The sequence below is a fragment of the Equus asinus genome, chromosome 24 (genome assembly GCF_041296235.1).
Source record: "Equus asinus isolate D_3611 breed Donkey chromosome 24, EquAss-T2T_v2, whole genome shotgun sequence".
In the NCBI taxonomy this organism is placed as follows: domain Eukaryota; kingdom Metazoa; phylum Chordata; class Mammalia; order Perissodactyla; family Equidae; genus Equus; species Equus asinus.
The window spans coordinates 61,922,581-61,943,680 of NC_091813.1; the positions used below are offsets into that span (position 1 = coordinate 61,922,581).

A 21,100-nucleotide genomic window follows, 5' to 3' on the forward strand; every position below is an offset into this window, starting at 1 on the left:
ATGTCAAGTACACTCTACTGCTAGAATTAGAACAAAGATACCCTGTCTATGAAAACCTGTTCTCCTTATATCTTCCTTGCATTGCTTTTATTTCTGTATCTGTTTAGCTTTTACGATTATAAAATAGCATGTGTTTTCAACTGAAAGTTTAGAAGGCACAGAAATGTCTACAGAATCAAGAATCAAATCTATCCATAATACCACCGCACAAAGGCGAGCAGCGGTTTTCAATCTCTTTTATTTGTGTTTTACATAGTGGATCTCATACCGTATATACAATTTGGCATTCTGTTTTTAAAAACTGGTAACACATATTTAAAACTGTTTCTAGACATCATGTAAATGTGTGTCTCTAACATGATTACGTGTGTGTGTGCCTGTGTGTATGGGCACACACAAACACATACCGAGACACACAAACTATTTCATAGTACGGGAGGTAGTGTATCCTTAATTGTATTCAAATCCCAGCGCTCTAAACTATGGTCTGTATGAATTTGGGAAAGCTCTTAGCCAGTCTATTCCTCAGTTTTCTCATCTGTAAAATGAGGATATTGACAGCACATATGTCAAAGAGTTATTACAAGAATCTAAAGAGATAACATTTGTTAAATACCTGGCATATACCAAGCATTTAATAAATGGCACAATTACTATATAGTAATGATCATAGTCACTGCTTTTAACTGCCAGTCACTGTCTAAACAGTTTCCACTCAGTATTACATGTAATTCTCATAACAGCTCTGTAAAATATATATTGCCATCCCATTTTTAGTTGAGTTGATAAGAATTGCTAACCTGAGTAACTCACCCACTGACACAGCAAGTAAATGGCAGGATAGAATTTTAATCCAGAGGGTCTCACCCTATAGTCTGGCTGCTTATCACTGCAACACTCTTTAATTTATTCTACATCTTCCCCACTGTGGGCCAATTAGAGGGTTTCTAGCTTTTCACTATTAGAAACTATATTCTATTGAGTGCCTCTGTTTGCCAGACTTTCTCACTGTCTCTGATTATTTTCTTAAAATAGATTCTTAGACAGGGAATTATGAGGCCAAATGATGAATATACCTAAGGTTCTCAACACATGTATCTGAATTGCTTTTTCCAAAGGTTACACCAATTTATGTTCTCATCACCAATATATCAGAGAGGGTGGACCGCACTACACTCTTGACAGCACATGCGCCGTGTTTGTAATCCTTGCCAGTTGATGGGTGGAACACATCATCTTGAGTGCATATTTTGAAAACCCTTGAACATTTTATTCTCTTCCTTAGTTTCTGTGATGGAATTGGTTATTCAGTATACAGAGCAGCGTGCTCCTTGCCTCTAGGAATAGTTATTAAATGAGAAGCCAAATAATCATCTTTCAGAAAAACTAGTCATTTACTCCAAGCATTCATTTCATCCTCTGTAAAATGTGGGTTAATATCCACCTACCTTGCCTACCACATGGGATTATTCTAAGACTCTAATGAGATAGTATATGTGGAAGTTCTTTGCAAGTTGGAAGAAGCACACATGCGTAGACACTGTGAGGAACTTCTACATTTACTGAGTAACTAGTATGTGTGCAGGACTCTGCTTGGCTTTTTTTGTTTTTTTTTCCTAAGGAAGATTAGCCCTGAGCTAACATCTGTGCCAGTCTTCTTCTACTTTATGTATCGGTCGCTACCACGGCATGGTTGATGAGTGGTACAGGTGCAGGCCCAGGATTCAAACCCACAAACCCAGGCCACCAAAGCAGAGCATGCCAAACTCAACCACAGTGCAAAGGAAAGGCTGGTGATCGTCCTCTTTTCCCTCATATACCTTCATCTGTTCCCTAGACTCAAGAATGTGTTTTCAATTGAAAAATTTTAAAATATCATGGCTTGAATAAACTTCTTTGACCTTGGATCCAAATGTTCACTTATAGAACTGTTTCTATAAGAAAATAGATCCTAAATTCTGAACAACTAACTTATAAATTATAATTGGCAGAACCCCCTGAGATCATCTGGTCCAATTGCCGTCTTAAAACGTGAATCTTCTTATATATACTTGATTTAGACTTGTAGACTCTGCTTGAACACTTCATTGACAAGGATGTGCCAGTGTTATGATGAGGCAGGCTCTGGTGGTTAGAAAGCCTTTGGTTTTATAATGAAATAAGGCTGTGTCTCTATAACTTCTATATAATGATTGTATTTCTTTAGCCAAACACATTAAGTTTCTATCTTTTCTAAATTCCCTTCAAGGATTTGAAAATAGCCGAGTCTCCTTCCTGAGACTAAATATTCCATTAGCTCAAGAATTCTTCACATGACCTAATTTCTATGTCCCCACTGATCAATATTCTTAAGTTGGAAACACCCCTTTTAAAATATGGCCCCTCCCTCCCGTCATCTGTCTTCTTATTTCTATGAATGCACCTGAGAATATTTTCACGTTTTCTAACAGATAGCTTGTGCTATTGGTTCATAATCCGGTACCATGTAGAGTCAACCAAAACCCTGAGGGCCTCTGTTACCTGAATGGCTCTTGAATCAGTTCTCTCAGCCAGTCCGTGCTGAACTGATAGAGCTGGTTGGTGGCGAAGCCTGCTGGTCTCCGACTGCCTTTCTTTCCAAGTGCTCACACGAACTTTGTTTTATAGGAAGTCTCAAGCATACCCCTCTGTGGTTTCTAGAGATCACATTTTTTCCCTTGTTCTGAAAATAAAGATACTTTCCCATCTGGGACTGTATTTTAACTCATTTTAAGTTTTCTTATAACCTTCTGTTCTAATTCCAGTTTCCATTTTCTCTCAGCAGTGTATGTTTTAACTTTCCAAAAGCCAAGCATTCCACTTGGTAGACAAGACAAAAGCAAAAGAGAAGTTGAGTAGCAGTCCTGTGGGTTGCCGTAGAAAACCTGGTAGAATTTAAAGCATGGCAGGGGACACCATTAAACTCCATTCCAGCAAGATGGTCAGTGGTACCTACAAGTGTGAAAACATGTCCGTGGAATGCAAATTTTAATATGTTACCACACTCTGATATTTAAAATCTTGCAGTTGAGGGCTGGCCCCATGGCATAGTGGTTTATTTCACATGCTCTGCTTTGGCGGCCTGGGGTTCATGGATTCAGATCCCCGGAATAGACCTACAAACCACTCATCAAGCCACATTTGGCAGTGTCCTATATACAAAGTAGAGAAAGATCGGCACAGATGTTAACTCAGGGCCAATCTTCCTCACCAAAAAAAAAAAACAATCTTTCAATTGAAACAATATAAAATGATGATGACATAATTATGACATTATGTTAAGTGGGAAAAACAGGACATAAAACTGGATATACTGTGTAATCACATCTAGATCAATAGATAGAAAAACACATCAGAAAAACCTTTGCAAGAAATACATCAGATGTTAACAACAGATGGGTTATGGACTAGAGCTGATTTTCATCATTTAAAAAAATATTCTTAAATGTGGTTTTTTTCCATAACTTTTTGAAGAAGATAAATTGAAAGCAACAGTTTTCAACCTTTTCTCCTCTGCAACATCCACTTGGAGAGCTGATTCCTCCCCTGGGGAAGAGGAACGTGGTGAGCGGGACTCTCCCGACCCCTCCGTGGTGACAGCCACTGAGGAAACAAACTGGGCCTTTCATCCAGGAGATCCAGGATCTGGCCCTGCCTGCCTTTCCTGCCATCGCCTACCTACCTTGGCAAACTCTGGCACGTTACTTGTCTTCTCTAAATGTAACATGATCCACTGAGAAAGAAGGACAATAATCCCTACCTTGGAGGATGATCACGAGGGGATAACCTACGCACTGCACACAAAGCGCCTAGCACAAGGCCTGGCTCTTAGTAACACCCCATCACTCTTCTCTGGGAACTAATTCTTTTCCCCTTTCACACTTTGGGGATGCAGGCAAGTGCTTGGAAAAAGGGGGCGAGTATTCCATTGTTGAACAATTACGAACTCCAACCTGAAATGCTTATTATCTCTCAAGTCTCCCATCATTTTCAGTTCTCACCATCTTCCTTTCTTTTCTTAAATCAGAATGTAGACTTTAAGAATTTATTTACGTATTGAGACTTACAAGTTAATTCCCAAGGTGGGCACTGCCTATATAGGCACCCCTGTTTGTTCTAGAACAGTTGAAAGGAAAAACTCCTATTAGTTCTCAGTACCCTGGCCTTTCTTTGTCTTCTTTACACCATGACATGCCTCCCCACCAGAAACTTATAGCCGGAGGACAACAGTCACCATACTCCAGGGCAACTGAAGAACATCTTGAGAAAGCCCTGCTCTGTGAAATGGATTAGTCAGTCCTTTTATTAATCCATGCCGAAACCTCATAGGTCAGAGAGCATCTTCTGCATATTACATCATTTGTTAGTGGTAGCCTGTCTTCTCTCTATACTTCTCTCTTATCCTTTAGCCCATTTAGAGCTGAGTAAAACATTGCTACATATTATATTTGTGGATGTTGCTCATGGAGGATGGCAGGGTGTGGGGGTAAATAAGAGTCTGGACTTCTAGTAACACAGAAATTTGTCGAAATGTGACAAGCTCTCTGCAAGGATATGCCGTGTTTATACCAAGTCTTCAGCACCAGCATGGCCTGCGTGGATTTGTACACAACAGGCTGACTGCATTTTTTTTGGCTTGAGTTTTGTTAAATTCAAGTAAAGTCAAGTCGAACTTAACACCTCAGAGTTTAAAATGTGAGCACTAAAAAGAGCAGTGTAAGCCGCCGTGAAGAGCCCCTGTGCTATTAAGGCTCTTTAGGAGCTGGAGGAAAGAAGGAACAGAGAGGAAAGAACAGAGCAGAAGAATGCGATTTCTCAGCAGCTTTCATGCTAGGACTTTAAAAGCTAAGTACAGTCCAGGCCAAAGGATAAATCGATTGGATACTGATACGTATTTAAAGGGAAAGCACACACTTTCCATACTGCAAGGAATCTCTCTTCAGGCATTAGGGTGTAACCATTATTGCAAATGCCCAGTGCTTACCAAAAGAGCTCGAGTGCAGGGAGTTAACATAATGTGGTTTCCCAATACACAGCGTGAGTAGGAATTGTATGTTCCAGAACATTAGAGCCAGTGATGCAAAAAGTATCTCGCAGTTAGTATTCATCCATAAAGAGCATGAGGAAGAAGCACCCCACTTCTCAGATGTGATTTTAGCCAATATTTGTTAGAGGGATTATTGACTCATGAAAGAAGAAAATGATGCCGTTTTCATGGTGATTCATCTCTGGGTGCTTTCAAGAACAAAGATGCCAGTTTTGATAACTGCAATTTAAATCTCTGCTCTGTACCCATCTAAATCTGAGGAATGCCTATCCGCCAATCGTATGGTATCCTGAAGCCGATAACTTATTGCCAAATGTCAGCCAACATCCAGCAGTATGAAATGACCGCCTCTTTATTCTGGCCTGAAGTTAGAAGAGTGACAGCATGAGGGTGAAAACGTTCTCTCTCCATTGCTGATCCACCGCACTATCCACCTGCCTAAGCGCGGCTTCCTCCAGAATCCTCTCCGACCACAGGACTGCCCTCCTCTCCAGGGGCAACCCCACAGTTACACTCCCCACCGAGTCCTGCCTGCCCACGACTTGTCACCTGCCAATCAGAGACAGAGAAGAAGCCAGCACACCATGTCCTCCTCACGCATCGTTTCCCCATAGTACTGATAGTACTTCAAAGAGTCCCCACAAGGTGGCAGGGTTGTAACATGTTGAGATTGATGAGCCTCCATGGAGACCGATTTTTAAATTATTATTGTTGTTTTAACACGTTTCAGAGATCGCGTTTCCAAAATAACACAGGTAAACTCTTACGTCCATAAAGACGATGCCTCCCCTCGAGCTCACGTTGGCTTGGAGAAGGAAGGCTCAGCTTACAACAACTGTTCTTGAAAGGTTCCTTAAATACCTCAATTTAAGACCCTTCCTCCGGCCCCTTTTTCTTAGCTTAGATTTCTACGGTAAACAGGGTTGAAAATGTCATGAATGACTAGATCATTTTATTCTTGTGCAAACCACGGGCAGTTTCTGTTCCATCTCACCTGGTCCCCTTTAAAATCTTAGAAGGAAAACGACGCTTGAGCAGCAGGGTGAGCAGTCCACCCTTGGAGGGGCTGAAGGGGAGGAGGAGAGCACAGCATGGCAGGCAAACAGCTAGGAACCGCATTGTCCTGCACATGTCCCAGCATCAGGCCCGGCTTCTGATGCATTCTCGGGAAAGTGTTGCAAAGCAGACGTGGTCCAGTCCCATCTCCCTATAACCCAGTGAAAGGAGGGATCTAGACTGGCACCAAAAACATGATCAGATAAGAGGTTGGAGGCTTGTCTTCCTGTTTAAATCCAAAAGTTGATGCATATAAAAACCCTCTTCCACGGGCACTTCTCCGTCCTCTTCCAACTGCAAATATATAAAGGAAGGTGACAGACGTTTTACTAAGGCAGTATCTGTGATATCCATCCCATTGCAAATTGATGATAGCAAACATCACTTTGGATGTCCTTCACAAACAATGGGCTCAGCATAACGGCTTTATACTTTAGCTACCTGGTAGAGTGGCCCTTCTGTCACCACTCTCTTCTATAACATTGGCCAATTGGAGACAGTTTCCTTAGCTGCTGCTTCCTTCCACCTGTTTCTCAAGACCCGCCTGTCGCAGAAGAGAGGCAGGGGCCCCTCCAGGAGGCTCTTCCTGAGTCTCAAGTGGGTGTGTCATGTAGTGCTTCTTAAAAGGACCCTTTCAAAGGCCCTGTCTTTTTCTCGTCAAATGTTTTCCTAAAATAACATAAGTGGGCCTTTCTCATGTAGAAAATCTGGTAATGTGACAGAGAACTGTTGCCGAGCTCAGGACCAGCATGAGAATTGCCCGTCCAGTGTACCACCAAGCAAGGTTATCACAGGGTTCAGGCCATGATGCCCGAGACATATAAAGACGAAAGCTCTCTACGACAAACAGCTGCTGCCAATAAAATACCTAATCTTGACAATTACCACTTTGAGAATTTCAAAGATTATATCAGAAAGGTTATTTTATATTAACATTTATAGTTAGTAACTGGACAAGTGACCACAGTGGTAACAATGGCATGGAAATAAGTTTCCTATTTCTTATGGTGTTTTTTTTTTAGGCTACACATCATTCTTCCCTAATTCTTCAGCATCCGTTGACTTTTTCAATCCCTCAGTCTTCAGATCTGAGGGTTTAGAGATGTTTTAGCCAAATTCTGCCCCTGCTGGACTCACGGCAGGTAGGACTCTCTTAGAGATCTCTGAGGAGGACTGCAGGCTGCTTACATTTGTTGCCATGGTCCTCTGTACAGGAAATATGGGGAGAGATTGATAAACAATTCCAATTCTATTAATAGCTTCACTGAAGGCTGAGACATTAAGCTACCAGAGGCTTCCATTTGGGCTCTTTTTGCAAGTAGTGTAACAGGAAAGGTGCCACATGTTGATTCCAAGAGAGGCCATTCAGCTGTGTGAATAAATAGCATTTTCCTCTCCTACCCACTGGGTTTTTGCATATCTGCGTGAATTTCAGCCACAGTCTATGCTTTGCAACTGACCATCTCCTGGGAAGCAAGAAGGGAAATACTTCCATGAAGACCAATTTTATAGCATTTCAAAAGTCTTAAAGGCTTTTACCTGCTGTGGCAGAGTGCTTTATTTGACTAAGCTCGAGAGAAACAAGAGCAAGGCTTTTCCTCATCAAGTAAAAATTTCCTGTGTGCTGATGAGTCATCTTTGAGGTACACTATTTGGGAAGAACATTCTGCATCAAAAGCCTGCCTTAGGCTGTTCGAGCACCTCTCCTGAGTCAGCGCTCACCGGGGCAGTGGCCCATCCAGAGCTGTTAGGTGCAGATCTTAAAAACAGATGTGTTGTTGAAAGTGTGCAGGTTATTTATTTTCCCATGTACAGCCTGTTCTAAAAGACTTCCTGAGCAGCCTGTGCATAGAATTATCTTCTGAAAATAGAGAACAGAGGCAGAAATTGTGGCTTGTGGAAATTTGAGGAGCCTTGATTCTCTCCTGAGCTGAGGGTTACAGTAGCCAAATATAGTCCACCTAGCCAGGACTGGGGATGTAATTTGCAGGGCCCCTTCTTCAAAAATTATTAAGAATTTCAAGATGGTGACAGCAGAGCATTAAAACAACGTCGGCACAGATAGCACGCCTCTGAAGCCTGCCCTGCACCAAGCAATCCCTCGTAAGCACACTAGGAAGTTGATCTTTGAACAGTGGCAGTTGAAATGGTGTGTAGTGGGTTACATTAAAAAATGTGCTGGGTTGCCTAGCAACTGGCTAAGGGCCTGAATGGGCTGACTTGCAAGTTTAGATACACCATCTTGAAAGTCTAAATTCATGGAAATCTTCCAGTAGACTGATAATTTTCAAGAAAAAGTAATATAGTGAGAGAGAGAAATGGGAAGGGCAAGAAGGAACATGTTTTTCTATTCCTATAACCTGGTTGTCCCTGTTCAATCTTCTAAGAATATAACTCTTCATAAGTAAAGTAAAGGGGAGAAGGAAATTCCAGTTTTCTCAGAAATATAAACAATAGTTTTCCTTAGATGATAATGAAAACACGAATTGATCAACAAATATTTTTGAGCAGATTCATTTGTCAATTCAGGGGTGCAGTAAAAGAAAACTGACTCACATTCACTGAGCATTTACTGGTAAGTACCTACTCTGTGTAGGGCACAGAGATGAATAAGAGACAGCTTCTCTTCTTAAGGAGCTTAAATAAGATCATACGAGAACGTTAAGCTAAAATAGAGGAGACCATTAGATAGCAGCATTACATTTTAAAAGAATGGAGCCCATTATCTCCTCTTTCTCTCCTTGGTATTCTACAGGGTCCTTGTGCCGCAGAATCAGAACCAGCTCTTTTGATAGGGAGCAAGCAGTTTGGGCTTTCCAAAAACAGTCATATTGCAATTGCATTTGATGACACCAAGGTTAAAAACCGGTATGTATTATTCTGAGATATTGGATAAGAACTGATAAACGGAAGTATCGAGTATTTGCATTTATTCAAATTTAATCAACTACATTTATTCATTAATGAGGCGAGCTTTTTTTAATACACTGAGTACAGTAGAGAATAGAATTATATTTGTCTGAGTCTGAGCAGCCCAGTACAGGAAATCAGCAGACCTGGAAAGTCCTCATCTCAGAGGTTTTCCTGTCTTTTATGAACATGCACCCATGATCAGTTGCAACTCTATCTTAGGATAAGAGTGCTCTTTTCTGTTTTACTTGCATGCTTTTATTTCACAGCCTCACAATTGAGTTTGAAGTGCGAACCGAAGCTGAATCAGGCCTGCTTTTTTACATGGCTCGGATCAATCATGCTGATTTTGCTACAGTTCAGCTGAGAAATGGATTGCCCTACTTCAGTTATGACTTGGGAAGTGGTGACACTAACACCATGATCCCCACCAAAATCAATGATGGCCAGTGGCACAAGGTAATAGTCCCTGGGATGTTGGCAGTGCCCTGTAAAGGGCATACTGGGTGGTGGCCATTGGCATTGCCTTGGTGCCAGAACTATATGCCAGTGCAGACACTGACTCCAGTGCTCCTGGAATGTGGTCAAGGCTAAAAATAAAGCAAGCTCCAGATACAACTGCCCGCCCTTGGAAAATGTGGTCAGACCTGGGTAGGTCTATATTTGATCACTTATGTGCCTCATCATGGTATTACAAGATCCCATCATTGCTACACAGCTGTGGTTCCCAAACATCTGTCCACAAACGAGGGCCAGGTAGTTAAAGACATTTTCTCTACTCTAAGTGAGAAACATGGGACAATGGGGTATGTGGATCGTAAAGCTCTATGTATTCAATTTAAAGGAATAGTGTTTAGTCTATTACATTTTCCTCTCTTTTCTAAAATAATATTTGACAAACTTAAAAGCTGACAACATGAAAATGGGCCCTAAGACGTACCCCCCGATTCCACCCCATACTGGTCTGTGAAAACAGGAGTCTGGAATCTGCTATATCATGTTTAAAGGGCCCTAGGGTGTCATTTCCACCAACAGTCATTTGGAACAACTTTTAAAACGTTGGCCTTACACCCAGAAACTGGTACTATTATGGGCACAGAAGGCTCATTTGCCAGCTTACTGTCCTCTTTGGCATGACTGCAAATAGATAATATACTGCCTGATTAAAACGAAAACACGGAATTTGTTTCTGCACCTGTGGTAGGCTATTAAGTAAAGCTTCCCTAGGTAGACCAATAAAATGGGTTATTTTCAGAGTATGTATTATTAGATGTTAGATTTTATGTATTAACATACTTTGACTTGTCATATCATATAGAAAGCCAAAGAACATGAAAAATTATCATAAAAATGTGAAATCAGCCAATGTGTTATCTTGGAAATAAGAAATGGAATCTTCATATTTGCTTGGGAGCTTATGACTAGCAAACACTGATCTTTACAAAGGAACTCTCATTAAGGTTTAGTCTCCTCTCTGGCTAACAGAATAATAAATATGACACTTGAGAAAAAGACATATTGTTGGGCCACAGTGGGGATTAAGAAAGAAAACTTCAATCCTATAAGAGCCAAATTAAAGAGGGGTTTTATTTTTGAAGATTTTTCAAAATTACTTCCCAAACTAGAATAGGTAAGTGTGGAATGAGGTCTTGAATTATTCTAATTCGGATGTAGATTCATTTTTAAACCATTATTGTACTCCAGCATTTCACAGGGTTACACTCTCCTTTCCCTAAATTCAGACTCAAGATTTTTATGCTCAAGCCTGTCTTCAGACCCCTTATTTTGCTCTATCCTAGAAGATAATTCACTCCACTGCTGTAATTTCAGCATTGGTCAGCTTTCCATCTTCCTCCCTGACTGTGCTAATCAGCCGCTGCAGAAATGGCAGTGCAGCCTGGATGCGCTGCCCTTCATTCAATTCTGCACCAGAAGCGCCTGTTAGGCAGAGGGATGTAGCATATCTGAAATTGTGTTGGGGAGACCAGGCTTTGCTCAATCAAACTAATGCACTTTTAAAACCGGACATGAATTTTGTAGCCCACTTAAATCACGACTGTGCTCTCAGTCTGCCAGATTCCTTACAACATGCCTACCTCTTGATACATATGCTCACTTGGCAATCTATAGAAGAGTCTTCAATCTAAAACTCATCCAGGAAGATTTTGTACCCTTTTTGAGATGGTAGTAATGGCAAAGACAGAATTTGAGCTATTCTGTAAGTAGGTTTAATTTCACTTATATTATGAAGTTGGCACTCAGTAAGTTACTTCAGTTTTCCTAAGGAGTATCCTAAAAGTTTTTATGTCTCATACTCTGCATATTTGAAATTTATCCATGATTAGCATTAATGAGTCCTCTTCTTTTTGTAGATTAAGATTACACGAATTAAGCAAGAAGGAATTCTTTATGTAGATGATGCCTCCAACAGAACCGTCAGTCCCAAGAAAGCTGATATCCTGGATGTTGTGGGAATGCTGTATGTTGGTGGCTTGCCCATTAACTACACTACCCGGAGAATTGGTCCAGTAAGTGTCTAATTTGTTTCTTTGTGGCCTAAATAACTAGCTGAGTCATGTATGTATTTTGTATCAGTAGGTCACATTGGCCCATGACCACTTATAATTGAATAGGAAATCATCTTTTCTGAGAAGGGAGAGAAAGTCTTCTAGACCGATTTGACTATGAGAAGCAATATCACAGAGCAGAGTGTGGACCCTGGAACCAGACTCCCTCGGTTTGAATACCTGCATAACTGTGACTAGCTGTGTGATTTTAAGCAAGTTATTTAATCTTTCTTTCACAAAGTTTCCTCTTTTGTAAAATAGCATAATAATAATACCAAACAAACAAGATTGCCATAAAGATTAAATGAGGTAATATACGTAATCCGTTGGAAGAGTAACAAGCATATAGAAAGCACTGGACGACAAAGAAGCTGGTGATGGTATTGACGGGATTGTTTCAGGACTAGAGATTTAGAAAATAATGAGAGATGCAGCATTTAGAGTACAGTTATCTGATATTGGATTCAGAATTTAAAGTCTTCATAATTTGGTATATCAGTATTCACAAAATAATTTTTTATTAGACCATGTGTCGATTTGCTTTGGAAATGATTATTTTGAGAAGCACAGAGGATTAGCGTTTTTAGAGAACACACTGCATACAAATGGGATACATTTCTATACTCCAATTAGAACACATGGTAATGTGGAGTTGTTCTTCATCAAATGCAATTGTCCATTGTAGTTGTAGTTCTCAGTATTTGGCTCCTCTGTGGATGTGCAGTATGACCTTCTCTTCATAGCTATTGGATATGCTACCCAGGCCTGTCACAATGAAAGTCTGAAGTGAGAGTGGCAGGAGTGATTAACATGCATCCCTAAAACCAGATGAAATATACCAGAGCAGAGTATGATTGATCGATTTCTATAGCCCCTAAACAAGGAATGTGTCATGCGAACTTTCAAGTTTTGTGGGTACATGCATTTTCTCAGGAAAGGGTCCACTGCTTTCATTACATTTTAGTAAGCAAGAAGCATTGAACCAAATCTAATTGTCTTTTCAAATAGAATTTGAACATAGATTATGACAAAATGTATCTATAGAAAGGTTAATAAATTATTAATAGAAACATAAGAAACTAATTAAAAGTTATGATATTCATATGGGGCCCATAGCTCTGTCCAACCAGTGTTCCCCTTAGAGACATAGTGCACAGTATTTAGAATATCAGAATGATCATATTCCAGGCTAAATACATCCTAGTTGAGAAGCATAACAGGATTATCTGCACCCATGCCATAAAGCCTGGGGTGGTAGTGCAGGTCCAGGCAGCTTTGGGGAATGCCATAAGACAACTGGCCAATGATTACACGCATAGAACACCCAACAAATGATTGCATTCCACATATAGGCAAAGTTCTGCTAAAACCTGATACTTGTGTCTTCTGACTTGGATATTTAGGTGACCTACAGCATTGATGGCTGCATCAGAAATCTCCAGATGGCAGAGGCCCCTGCTGATCTTGAACAGCCAACCTCCAGCTTCCGTGTTGGGACATGTTTCGCAAATGCTCAGAAAGGAACATATTTTGATGGAACAGGCTTTGCCAAAGCAGGTAAGGCTCTTCCATTTCCTTCTTGCTGAACATTAACTAGGTACAAATATTCACTTCTTACCTATGTGGAAAAATAAAAGTCCCTGGGGTCCTAAAGCAGTATCCTTTATTTCAACCAGAAATAAAAAGGTATAGGAGGAATAAAAAATGCCTCTTAAGTGAATGTATCTGATTCTGAAAAGAATTAATAGAAGAAATAAAGTAAAAGGCTATTTGGAAAGTTTAATCCATCTCCTTTCCTGGAGATCAATAACAGCAAAATAAATGAAATTCTGTAAGAAGTTTCCGATATTTATACTATGTGATTTATCTACTTTCCAGGTTTCTCTGTCTTCCTTTCTGGGATGAGAAGCCATTTTTCTTTCTTGCTCTTCAGTTCCCTGCAAGGCTCCCTCTCATGCTCTCCCCTCACACACACAATGCACACATACTAGTGCCCATTTCCCATCGATGGTGATGATGACTAGCACTTCCCTGTCTTTCTTGAAGTGTCTCCTCTTTCCAGAAAATGTCCAGTGCAGGTCTGGATCACTGATAGCGCATATGCAATTTGGAAAGAAAAATATGAAATAACCTCTGCATAATAACAAAAAAAAAATCTGACATTAATATACTTTAAGATAGAATATTCAGTCCTATGATTACCATAGACACATGAATTGTCTATTAGAAACAATTAATGAGCACATAATATATAGAAGTTACCATGGGAAACAGAAGTAAATGAGATGCTATTTCTTCCTTCTAGAATTTGCTATTAATGGTAAGACTCTCTGTGCTCAGAAATCACAAGAAGGCAAATAAAAATGATTAAAAACTATAAAAGACGTAAAAGCAAGGTTCTGTGGCTATTTAGAAGAAAGATTAATTTTGGCTGGGGAAATCAGGAAAGGTTTTATGGAGGAATTGACATTTGAGCTAGAATTTAGAAGGTGAGTTGAACACCCACATGCCTAAGCTGTCAGAGAGAAAAGAGCAGGACCCTCCAACAGAGCATAAGTGGGAACTTTACCCATGCAGAAGCAGAAAAGAGAAAAACACAGGATATGTTAAATATTGAAACATTGGGGGTAAAGATGACCCCCAAGTTCCATGTGCTATGAAAGTCCAAAGCCTTCCCCAAGACTTCTGCAAATTCACAGATGGCTAGCACTCTCTTGGTTAAATTTGATGGCAAGCTTCGGCTTCAGCTTCTGCACTTAACAGATTCACTCGCCATCCTGTCTGGGCTTTTTTGCTTCCAGATCAAACTGGACCAGAAAATTAGCCGTTTCCGCAATTTCCAACAACTCCTGCCATCTCCATACACAGTGTAATGCAATCTATGTAAGACTGAGGTGGTCAGAGGAGGTTGTGTCACTGGAAAACAGACAGCTTCAATTTAAACCTTTGACATCTTTATCCTTAAAAGCTTTCCAGGCATCCAATCAGTGGGGTTTCAATGGCCTCCTTGCTCCCTTTGTCCTCAGCTGACCTGCCTCAAGTGTTTCCTCTCTTCTCCTTACTTCCCCTTTCAGGAGCAGAAACAAGGTCTTTCTGTTTTATCTTGCAAAACAACTCAGCTTCTTCTACCCTTTATTTTTAAAATCTACTCATCCCAAACCATCAAAGTTCTCAGCAGATAAAAAGTCTTTCACATAGCAGGTGCCACCCTTCATTGAAGACTGTTGTGATTACACATAGTGTTTATTTCTTACCTGATAAATAGAAGACATGGAGAAAATTTCCGTGAGTTTCCTACTAATCCATGCAGTTGATGTGGTCTTGCCTGGTCTTAAGGAATCACTTTGTTTCTAAGAGGCATGTCTTCAATGCTTGCTAAAAGATTAAATAAACTAATGAATCAAATATGGAAAATTATAGAGAAAGCATTTAACTAGATGAACTAGAAAAGTCTATTTACATCCCAGTTTCTTCTCCTTCAAAATTGTGCTTGCAATTCCTCTCTTTATTAATAAAATGTTCCGGAAATTTTGAGCCCTTTCATGTCATTGTGGGGCCGTTTAAAGTTACCCAGTAAAATTCTACTGAATCATCACTGAAATGCTTGACTTAATCCAACAGTAAGACTTCTAACATAATCATTCCTGACTGTGAGATTCTTTGAGTCAATCTCAGCATATGTTCATTCATTCGTTTATTCAACAAATATATATTAAACTTCCACTATGTGCCAGATACTTTGGTAGGCACAGGGGTAAAATGGTGAGCAATATACACAAGGTCATTGCCCTCACAGAGTTTACATTCTGGGAGAGAGGGCAGCCAAGAAAATAAGCAATAGCTATAAAGTGTGTTATATGATACAATGGTGGAAGTATAGGCCATCTGAGAGTCTGGAACTTATTATAATTGGCTAACATCTAAATTGAAATCTAGTAAAACCATTGTGATGCGGGGTCGGTGAGCCGAGGAGTCGAAAGAAAGATTTCTGAGACTCTTAAGATCTGGCAGTAGTGCTCTTTTATTTAGAGAATAGTGTAGCATGGGGACAGCACCCATGGGCAGTCAGAGCTTCTGCTGCCCCCAGTTGAGGGTTAGAGCTAAATTTAAGGCATAGGTATAGGATTCATCTCTTTACAAGACAAAGGAAAGAACATGAAAAAAAGTTAAAATGGTATCAGTGCAGGTGGGGTCTGGTCATTGGGTGATCCCATGACTTTTAGACAAGAATCAAATCGGATTAAGTAAAGGTTAGAAAGGTTAGGCGCCACCACCCTAAACCAGTTACATGAGATTGCCAGACAGCAACCAACTTAAGTTCTTGCCTTCCCCATTAAGAGTTTCTAGGGACAAGGTCATCTCTCCTCTTCTTCCTGGTACAGAGAGGGAGGCACGTTTTACAGGTAGAGATTTACCTTACAAATGTAAATGTGTCCCAACAAGGGCAAGTTCCCTGCCCCAGAGCCTCCTTCCCTGTCCCAGCCCATCAAAAGCAATCAGCCCCAAACAATCCCGATGCCAAAGAGACATATCCTGGGGTGGCTAATTTCAGGTCCCTACAAGGTCATCCCCTCTTCCTTCACAAACGCAAATGTCTCAAAAGGGCAAGCAAAATTCCAGTCCTCGGAGCCTGCTTCTCATCTGCAGTTTTAAAAGTAACCAGCCTAAAAATCCTCATCATAAACTGTTTTAAAATTAAGCAGCCTAAAAATCCTCATCAATTGCATTGTACAAATTTGAATTAACAATCCCTAAACTCTAAGCCACAAATAAAAAAATATCTGCATTTCACAGTTGGTGGGTTCAAAGTGGGATTGGACCTTCTTGTAGAATTTGAATTCCGTACAACTAGAACCACTGGAGTTCTTCTGGGAATCAGCAGCCAAAAGATGGATGGAATGGGTATTGAAATGATTGATGAAAAGGTGAGTGTGAGCTATCTTAACATTCCTAATCTCTTCGTGATATTGTTGTCCATATGTAGAAACTCTAGTTTGAAGCCTTGCTGTATTCTTTGTTGAGAGAAAGCTAGATTAAATTTTTTCATTTTTCTGGATTATCTCAATTTATGTGTATTTTCAACACACTTATTCTGTAGACCCACATAAACTTTAAATGTGCTGACACTACAGTAAGCCAACTGTGATGACTAATAATGGACCAGTTTTAGATCTCAAGCTCTTACTGTGTTGCTAAAAGTGCACTGTTATTCTCCCCTTTACAGATACACAGCCTATGAAACTCTTGATTCCAACCTTAAAAATAAAAGGAGAGGTCTTGGATTATCTAAAATCAGTGTTTGCCTCTTATAACAGTAGGCACTTCTTATAAGTCAAGGTGGCTAGCTGACGTATCGTTTTCTCAATTTTTATTTAAATGCTTCCAGATACCATTTCAAAAAAGAGCAAAGTTATAATCAATTTATATTAGTATAATATATTTTGTCAATTTGCTTACAATAGATAATCTAATTGGTCACACCTCTTTAGTCCCTGCCTGCCTATGAACAACAGTGGAAACCTGTTTGTATATACTTTGTACTATAGGGAGACCATAAAAAGGGGAAGGCAAAGGAAGAAATTTCACAAGTTTTCTATTTGGCTATTAACTAGGACTCACACTTCAACTCGTGTTTCCACTCCCAGGGTATTGTTGCTTCCCAAAAAGAAACAGCTCATAGTGACCCAAAATATGGTTTCCTTTGCCTCCTCCATCCCTCATGTCAATCTTCAAACCATCGTTGAAGGCAATAAAGCAAAAACATCCAGGAGCACAGAGGCAAAAAGGGCGAACAAATAAGCATCCCTTAAGTAGTTTGGCCAGATTTTCAAAATACACTTTCACTACATCTTGTTTGAGTAAGCTTAATTTCATCACCTGATTATAAGTTTCTATCAACTTGTCAGTGTTTTGAGTTCCATTATAATGCTTGTGGATTTCTCACCGACCTCATTTTATATGCAAAATCCTGTTATCACAAACTCCACCCAGTATAGTAGAATCTTAATATTTGCATCACTGTATAGTTTACAAACTTTTCACCTATTTACTTGCACTTTTAATCTTCTTTTTAAAACCCCTATTTCTTTTCTTTTACCTCATCAGATGTGTTGCCAGATTGACTGTTTTTAATGTTTCAATATGCTTCTTTTCTTCATCAGCTTCAAAAGAATTCTGTCATCTCAAATTTCAGAGTCTGGTCCATGTTACCAAAACCAGATTTTTCTCATTTAGACAAGAACTTCCAATCTAAGTTCTTCATTGTTAAGAATTTAACTGGCCTTCTGGCTCAAAGTCTTTGGCACCTGTGACATGAAGCTTGCCCAAAAAAGTAATTTATGTAGCTCTTAATCCTGTATATAAAATGGAATCCATGAAGGAAAGAAAAACACATACAATTAAAACATCAAAAGCTTAAATTAAAAAAGCCAACAATCATTTAAAATGAATTTGTAAACCAAATTAATGAATCACTCTAAACAACATCTTTTCAGAAAATTTTATAGGGTTCACTAAGAGCTCTCACCCTCTAAAAGTTCTATGGTAGAATTTTTTCCTGTGTATCTAGGTCCTTTTTATGTCAGCTGGCCTCAAATTGTATTTCACATTTTCTGAAAGCAGAATTATTACCAGCCTCACACATTTTGCCTATTCTCCCAACAATGCCCAAAAGCAAAGAACATAATTTGTGACTTCTGGTCATTATATTTGTATTTTAATTTCTGTCAAGATTTTTTTTTTTAATTTAGTATGCCTATGTTCATTTTAAACTGTTCCAGCTGATGTCTTTCCTAGAGACCTGAAAATTTTTACTGTGTGAACCATCATGATCTCCTTCCACTGCAACCATCTGTGACTGTTCAATTTCCTACTTTCTAGCTCATGTTTCATGTGGACAATGGCGCCGGTCGATTCACTGCTGTCTATGATGCTGGTATCCCAGGGCAGTTGTGTGATGGACAATGGCATAAAGTCACGGCCAACAAGATCAAACACCGCATTGAGCTGACGGTAGATGGGAACCAGGTGGAAGGCCAGAGCCCAAACCAAGCATCCACATCAGCTGATACAAATGACCCTGTGTTTGTGGGAGGGTTCCCAGGTGAGTGTTGGCTACCCCAGCCAGAATCTCTTTGCTCTATGATGTTGGTAGTTTTAGAAGATATTTATCTTTCCATAAATAATGTCCAAGAATGTGTGCTTAAGTATACTTTCTTCCTAGCTTTAGAACCTGCTCCCATAAATAACATCTTACCTGACATTTCCAGTGTGTAAAATGAGCATATTACTTACATAAACCACATGGGACTAAATTTTTCATGATAGCCCCTGAAGTTTCATTTCTGGGGAAATGGAGGCTACAGGAAATGAATCTGGCTTATAAAAGATATGAAGCATTTAACAGCAATCGAGGCCTGAGTTGGTGTTCTTTCTAGCTTTTTTAAAATTAATATACCAGAGGAATCATAAAATGTTATGGAACTTATTTCCTCAAGTTCTGGAAATCATTGGGTTAAAGGTAGCTAATTTCCCCCTTACGTTATTATAGAGTTTATATTTATATTACAAAGAAACCCAAGCAATAAGTCTGCACTCAAAAATCCTCCTCGAGGGGCTGGCCCCGTGGCTGAGTGGTTAAGTGCAAGCGCTCCGTCGGTGGCCCAGGGTTTCCCTGGTTCGGATCCTGGGCATGGACAACACTCGTCAGGCCGCACTGAGGTGGCATCCCACAGGCCACAACTAGAAGAACCCACAACTAAAATATACAGCTATATATTGGGGGGATTTGGGGAGAAAAAGCAGAAAGAAGAAGAAGAAAAAAAAAAAGATTGGCAACGGTGGTTAGCGCAGGTGCCAATCTTTAAAAAAAAAATAATCCTCCTCCTCTAACACTTTAAATATAGCATGTGAACCACAGAGAGCTACATAAAGTGTCCATAGAGAAGAGTGCCCAACTTGATGAGAAATAAGCCAAGTGCCTCTTAGTAAACACTATAATAACACAGATTCCTGGAATGGTCTTTCAGTATTTGGGCAAGAAAAACTTGCACCCCCGTTTATATAGAGCTCCTCTGCTTAACAAAACAAGCAAAATATACATTCAGGAGTGGTTGACATGGAGAAAGATAGATGGGTAATGGGGACCAATTCAGAGATCCTCTTGCCAAAGTTGCTTCTGGGTTTCTGGAAAGACCTGCTTCTGCTTCAATCAGGATAAACCCCACGATATTATGAAGGAGATAATGTACTTCTCCATTCACAGTCTACGAAATGGGATCCTAGTTAGCACCTCTGAGGTGCTGAAAGAAGGGAGTCTATCCTTAAAAAGAGAAAGATTTTGTGTGAGTTTTCAACCGACTTAACCTTTTGGCATTTATTTTTACAATGTAACAAAGTAATAAGGTCACCATTAAAAGCCCATTTCCTAATTCAGTACTTAAAGTATTTGATCGATTGCTTCATTTCATTAAAAAAGTTAATAATTATAAGTCACGACTGTAAACTTGTTCATTCCAAACCAAGTTCTTTGATGTCTTAAAATGTCTAATTCTGGATGTCTCCATATCTCGTAATACGTAACTATAAAAAAGTTCGTGTTTCTCTACAAGTTTAACAATTAGTGAAGCTAAGAAGAAAGTCACTAGCTTTACATAGAACAGCCTTCCAATGGAATCGCAAACTAACAACTGACTTTGAAACATGCTGTCAACACAGCAGCTGAATTTCAAAACTGAGCTCTCTGCTGTTTTTCAGACGGCCTCAACCAGTTTGGCCTGACAACCAACATCCGGTTCCGAGGTTGCATCCGGTCTCTGAGGCTCACCAAAGGCACAGGCAAGCCGCTGGAGGTTAATTTTGCCAAGGCCCTGGAACTAAGGGGCGTTCAACCTGTATCGTGCCCAGCCAACTAACAAAAATAAGTTTAACCCCAAGAAGGTCCTTCAAAACAAGTATTATCAAGTAAAACAGATATATTTTACCTATATATGTTGTTAAACTAATTTGTGCATGTATATTGAATTCTTTTTGTATTCAGATGGTGCTAATTCAGATCCCAGACTGAAGTTTAATTCAAATTCTTTCTCAAATCCATGAATATTAAACCAATTATTTCATTCTAAACAATTGCTTGTTTTGTGTGATTTTAAGGATAAAAGCGAACTGACCATAAATGGTTGAATTTGCGACGTGCCCTGGAGTCATCTCAAGAAGAGCTCAGATGTACTTTGTGAAGCCAACTTTTTTTTACTAACTTCTGTTAATACTTTTATCATCCTTTTCCATGTATGCCAGCTTTGCTTTCTGTCCAGGCCATTGAAAACAACAGTGGATTTGGCATGTGTGACTGGAGGAGACAGCGCCCTTACCCCCTATGTTTGGGAAAGCATTAGCAAATCATTTCCCTGACCCAGGTTCCTTATTAGAGAGTTTAACTGGCCATGTGAGTGAATACCTTTTGATGCTGAAGATAGAGGGTATAGATCAGACTCAAGCCAGAGAG

At 39.8% G+C, this 21,100-nt stretch overlaps 1 protein-coding gene across 5 annotated transcripts in view; it reads left to right on the plus strand.

Moving 5' to 3' along the window:
* Nucleotides 1–20,724, plus strand: part of LAMA2 (laminin subunit alpha 2) — a 537,163-nt gene extending 516,439 nt beyond the window's left edge. For all 5 annotated transcript variants that reach the window (XM_070496423.1, XM_070496424.1, XM_070496425.1 and 2 more), the window contains 7 exons: nt 8,877–8,989; nt 9,301–9,490; nt 11,404–11,559; nt 13,002–13,155; nt 16,393–16,523; nt 18,478–18,700; nt 20,353–20,724. In XM_070496423.1, coding sequence (XP_070352524.1) covers nt 8,877–8,989; nt 9,301–9,490; nt 11,404–11,559; nt 13,002–13,155; nt 16,393–16,523; nt 18,478–18,700; nt 20,353–20,510 — 1,125 coding nt within the window. In that variant the 3' untranslated portion in view covers nt 20,511–20,724. The remainder of the gene's footprint in view (nt 1–8,876; nt 8,990–9,300; nt 9,491–11,403; nt 11,560–13,001; nt 13,156–16,392; nt 16,524–18,477; nt 18,701–20,352) is intronic.
* Nucleotides 20,725–21,100: the final 376 nt, after the last annotated feature.